General features: G+C 30.0%; 1 protein-coding gene across 2 annotated transcripts in view; it reads left to right on the plus strand.

Annotated features, from left to right (window-relative positions):
- Positions 1-3,739, plus strand: part of LOC113364054 — a 50,249-nt gene extending 46,510 nt beyond the window's left edge. For both annotated transcript variants that reach the window (XM_026606511.1, XM_026606512.1), the window contains one exon: positions 3,020-3,739. In XM_026606511.1, coding sequence (XP_026462296.1) covers positions 3,020-3,577 — 558 coding nt within the window. In that variant the 3' untranslated portion in view covers positions 3,578-3,739. The remainder of the gene's footprint in view (positions 1-3,019) is intronic.
- The last annotated feature ends 2,308 nt before the right edge of the window (positions 3,740-6,047 follow it).

A 6,047-nucleotide genomic window follows, 5' to 3' on the forward strand; every position in this document is an offset into this window, starting at 1 on the left:
ATATGAAATAATTCAGATTTTAATTTTAATTCTGACTAAAGTTCTAAAGCTCACGTATATACTTTAAATAATAAATTTTAACTTTGTAATTTAGTTTATATAATTCTTATAAATATTCTTATAACTGTATTTATATCAAGCAATTTGCCTTAAGGCACGATGCCATACACCACTAGTTTCAAATTTAATTCGGATTGTATAAATAAATTTCAATATTGATTTTTATAGCTTTATTTTGGTGACAAAATTTAATTTATAACAGAATGGTAATTTATTGAATTTAATTTTAATTTGTCGCCGGTCAGGAGCCAAAAGCTCCTTGTTTTTTTCCAAAAGCTTTCCGTGTTCTGGAGGATTTGATGTTTGGTATAAGAAGTACGCATAGATAAATGAGTTTAGTATAGATCGGTGAAATTGTTATTATATTGCATTAATTTTTCACAATACGTTTAACAATTAAATCGTTAATTTCATTGTTTATCATAAGCACGGCATTTTGGATGTTAAATTCATGAACCATATGTGACGTAACTGTTACATAATAGACAAAACAAAGATTTCTCCAAAATTTGACTTTGGGCCGACATTTGATGAAATTCGATTACGACTTGCGTTGGTTATTTTTTCGCGACGATTGGTCGAGTCATTTCTTAGAATCAGCAGATAAGTCCAAAAAAATTTCGTCAACGTCTTCGTCAAAATTTCTGAATCCATTTTGAAAATTCAATAAACCATTCGGAACATATCAATTGTAAATCGCGCTGATTAGTTCCGGTGCTTTAGTTTGGTTAGAACATCCTAATATATTTTATTGACTTACGAATTGTGATCTAGCTATAAAGAATCATTAACGTTTGAAATAACTGTCCGAGCCCTTTGAACATCACTGTATATGTGTTAAGTGCGTGTTCGATCTTGTCATATGATTTATAACCAGTGGTGTCGTGCTATGATTTTTTTGCTAAATTTAAAAGTGGGTCATTTATTTTTGTAACTAGTTAGTATTGGTATTTTGCCTTGAGGCAAGTTACATGAACTTCCCGAAATGTGTAAATAATTGACTTAATCAATAAAAAATAAATTAATTTATGAGTAATTATAAGTATTCCGAGTGGATTTATTACACATCATTGAAAACGAACGAACGAACACGTTAACTCGGAGTATTTTCTAAAAGCAAATTTTCAACAAACAATAATTTTTATAATTGTACCAGTTTGCATAGGACTTTAATGGTTTCGTATGTTCATTAAGACCAAGTACCTTATCGTTTTACCAAGTAAATTGTCTAATTTTAATTTTAACAAACGTCAAAAAACTACTCACTTTCTCAAACTTTAATGAATTTTTAAAATTAAAATACTTATCGTAAGGCCGCAATATTTCAGTTAGCTCTATAAGACCATGATATATATCGTCAAAAAAAGTTCCATAAAAATCGGCTTTAATTTTTTTAACGGTTAATTATAAGAAAACAGCTCGGTAGATTTTTACCTAAAACTAATCAGTATCATTCCCATCTAATATCTTTCGAACAGTTTTTGATTTTTTAAAATCGGTTCGGTAGTTTGAGGTTAAATGTGGACGAAAAGTTTAACAATTTTTTTTTCAAATTACAAAGAAACGGCTTGAAAGATCGTCTCACAAAACTGACAAACAATAGTTCTCATTGAGATACATCAAATGGCTTTTAAATTTTTAAAATCGGTTCAGCCGTTTTTGAGGAAACGTCGATCAAAGGTCTAATTTTGACAAATGCCAAAAAAACGATACTAATTTTTGCAAACTTTGAAGAATTTTCAAAATTAAATTTCTTGTCGTAGGGCCGTCATATTTTAGTATGATCTACAAGACTATGGTATCTACCATAAAAAAAAATCATAAAAAATGTCGATTTTTTTTAAAAAAACTTTATTACAAGAAACGGATCTTCGCCAAAAACTAATCAGCACGATTCCCAACCAATATCTATCGAATGGTTTTTGAATTTTCAAAATTGATTCAGAATTGCGGGCTAAAACGTGGACGAATTTTTTTTTACCTTTCTGCAATTTGCGAAGAAACGGCCCGGCCGATTTTCGCACAAAACTCAGAAACGATAGTCCTCATCGAAATACATCGATCGGCTTTTAAATTTTTGAAATCGGTCCATCCGTTTTGGAGAAAACGTCGATTTACGGCAAAAAATCTGTTCACACACACACACATACTTTTTCCAAATTTGGTCTCATTCGAATCAGAATGGCTTGAAACGCCGAGAAAACATAAAATGAGCGAGTCGGATTTTTTGATGAAAACATAAACTTCTCCTTCGGGAAGTTAAATAGAAGATATCTTGCAAAAGAAATCTTGCAGAAGAAATCTAGCTAATATTTTCTAGATTTTCAATTGATATTCTATTTTTCGTTTATTTAAAATAATATTCATATTACTGAATCCGCGCTCACACTCTGTTGAACTGCAAGGTGCAATATTTGTGTATCGAATTAAGATTTCTATATCTTTAGAACTTTGCCTCCAGTGCAATATAATCTCTACGTGCATTGATAGATTACATCGGTGAAGTTAAATTAAATCTGGTGCGTAATGAAAATTTCATTTTCTTCATAGCCAATTTCAAGATCTGCTGGCCACTCCTTTGGATCTAATACTTGAAATTCACTTATTAAATCACTTTCTGTATGTAACCATTTTTTTTAAATTTTGCGTTCCGCCCCGAAAATGATTTGCTGGAACAACGTTCCGGTGCGTCCCGTCACGACACCACTGTTTATAACATTCAAACTATTTGTTGAATATATCTAATATGTTTGGCAAATTTGTGCATAATTGCTTATAACTATGGATCCCTACAGCATAACTTAGTAAACCTATAATTAAATTCATATATTAATTTCTTATTGATTAAATTATTTTTTTACATATATCAATAGGTTCTTGCAACTAGCATTAAGGCAAAATGCCACTTACGCCTGGTTCCATCATGAATGACTAACAATTTTTTTTTTTCCTCTTCTAGCATTCAGTTGCAGTCAGCACCACAGACATTCCTCAGCCTCTATCCCGAGACCAAACAGAAGCCCTAGTCATAGAAAACACTCGAACCCTATACAACGCTTTCATCAATGGCAAAATATCAACAACCGAATACACCTCTTTCTCGGACTCTAACATCAATGAGAAACTAGTCTTCGATCTTTGCAAAGAAGTCATCATCGATCATTTCAAATACACTACCGATGTTCCCATATGGCTTCGGGGCAAAACTCAGCAGCCACACAAGAATGTCTATTATAATTTAGAAGATCTTACACAGTTCGTGAGCAAGAAGGTTTTGCAGTTTATGAATTTTGAACCCACGTTTATGGGTGTCAACAAAAGGTGCTCCACCAGGAATGCCGAAGGATCCATGGAGGTTGTTATGGAAAGAGCAGATTGGAAGAGGAAGGATTGCGATTACGAGTTGCTGTGTAAAGAGAATGTTACGAATTGTATTATGAACATGCTGTTGACGGAGACTGCTGATGTTGTTAGTGAGAGCTTTCGGAGGAAGAATTTGGCTGCTAAGAAATCATAGGAATGGAAAGTGTAAGACTTTAATTAATAATTCTTTTTATTTGAAGTGAAATGATTCATTAGAATGAAGGTACAGGGTACCTTAAATTATCTATGCATTTTGTTATGGTAAATGTTATAATACTATACCATACCATAAAAGCAACTCGAATTGATGATGAGACCAACCTATAGACTCAAAATGTTTGTAATGATTATATAGATTTCTATATATATATATATATCATAATTCTGTACTACTCAGAGAATAATAAAACTATTCACTTAAATTCAAACATCCTAGTAAACTAAAAGACGTAATAAAATCGTTAATACAGCTAGTTACCGAGAAAATGCGAATGTATTTGATTTTACATATGAATCTAAGAGAATTTTTGCAAAAATATAAAATATTTTGGATATAAATCATAGGCCTTGCAAAACATTGTACAGTATATAAATATTTTCAATCATAATTTATAAAATTTACATAATATACAATTAGAAGTTATTACAATATCACGAATTAAAAATATTTAAAATTCATTTAAATTTAGAGTTATCATAAAAAGTACATTACTAAAATAAAGATCAAATAATTTGATGGTGGAAAGTAAATTTTTCTAATGTATTATATATTAATAGAACAAAAATATACATCAACTATAATACAAATAATATTAATTAAATTAATACAATATAAAGTAAGGTTACTTGTATGATCTACGATAAATCTATGAAATCCTCGTCACGTACCAGCTTCATTAGAAACCAAAATAAACTTCCTACGTTGATGGTAATCGACGTAAATGCCACATCTCATTAACATTACCATCAGCTTTGTACAAAGATTTCTCTATTAATGATTTTATGCTTTATTTTTGAGGATATTATTTCAGAAAATAACCATATAATATTCGAATTATTGATGTATCAATCTTGATTTTTTTTCGTGAACAGTGAGTACCAACCGTGAAAACATTGGCATAACATTATTTCATTGATTTATTTTTAAGTTAAGTAACATCTACATAATTCTTCGTGCTTCGCCGAAAAAATCACAACTAATCGTCTGCTGTGAGAAAATACTTGTTTTGGAGCCTTAAATATGTCATATTTTTTAGAGCATTTTTATGCAAAATTTTGCATGACATTTCTTGATACATTTTTATCTCATATATCTGACGGTGTGTGCCAACAGCAAAAACAACGGCATCATAATGTTCAAACATCACAACAGCATAACCAACTGTGTGTTATTACAAATACAAATAAAATTACAAATTAAATGTAAATTATATATAAAATTTAAAAGGAGCATTCTGGGTAGTACATGGGATCTATGATTGCAAAAATATTAATATTAATATTTATATAAAAATAAAAACTATCTTTTGCAGAATTTTAAATTATGGAAAATGAAATGAAACCAGTGACTATTTTATTCCAAGTACAAATTCTCATTTATGTTACTAAAAGTAGTTTTGTGCAAACTATGAGTTTGATCTTCAATGATATTATTATTTTTATTCGTTATTGAATTGTAATGTTTGTGTGTTGTTATCGTTTTTGTATTTAGTGGATCGTAATTGTACATTTAAGCCTTGTAAATATTTATTTTGTAATAATAACAATAAATAAAATTTTTATAATAATATTATGTATTTATTTATTTATGTCACTATATTTTACTTTCTGTTCGTTTTGGCATAATTATGAATCTGTTTGTGTTTTCATATAGTTTTTTTTTTTTTTTTAATTACAATCTGTCACACTTGAGACATTGAGTAATTATTTTGACTTTTTCTTATTATACGAATGGATGGCAACCCAGTAGTTGACCAGTCCAGGTTTGACTAATTATCTATACTCGAAGTATTTGCTGACTTTTTATTATAGATGCAACTATACCCACGAGAGGCGATTTTCACTTGAGGCTATATTTGAGATCTATAACCTCAAGTGGAAATTTGACTTCAAAGTTGCCTGATGTCGGGCTACGGCGGTTTTATATACCGTGAACGAAATATGTTTGTGCATGCCAAACTTAACTAGTGGGCTGTATGTCATCGTGCCTTAAGGCAAATTGCAGGAACTTCCCGTACCGTAACGAAATGTTCGAGGAATACTGAATGTTTTCAAATAGATTATTATAAATATTGTAACATGTTTAATATTTATAAGAATTATATAAACTGAATGGCAAGGTTAAAATTATTTGTTTGAAGTATATTAGAACTTTAGTCTGAATTAAAAATAAAATCTGAATTATTTTCGATACAAAAAAACTAAAAAAAAAGAAATGACACAATTTTTTTTCCAAGATCAATTATTTTGTTAAAACAAGCTGAAAGTTCTTTGAATCATTTTAATTGGACGCTTAGTTCCCTTAAAAACTGCCATTTTTGCACATTTAGCTCTGTATCTTCGAAATGGCTGGGCCTGCCATTGTCAAAAACTAATAATCACTTCTCCCAATCATTACTAATTGA

The sequence above is a fragment of the Ctenocephalides felis genome, unplaced genomic scaffold (genome assembly GCF_003426905.1).
Source record: "Ctenocephalides felis isolate EL2017-DRISC unplaced genomic scaffold, ASM342690v1 CF-g0.4_SCAFFOLD_00845, whole genome shotgun sequence".
Taxonomy (NCBI): Eukaryota; Metazoa; Arthropoda; class Insecta; order Siphonaptera; family Pulicidae; genus Ctenocephalides; species Ctenocephalides felis.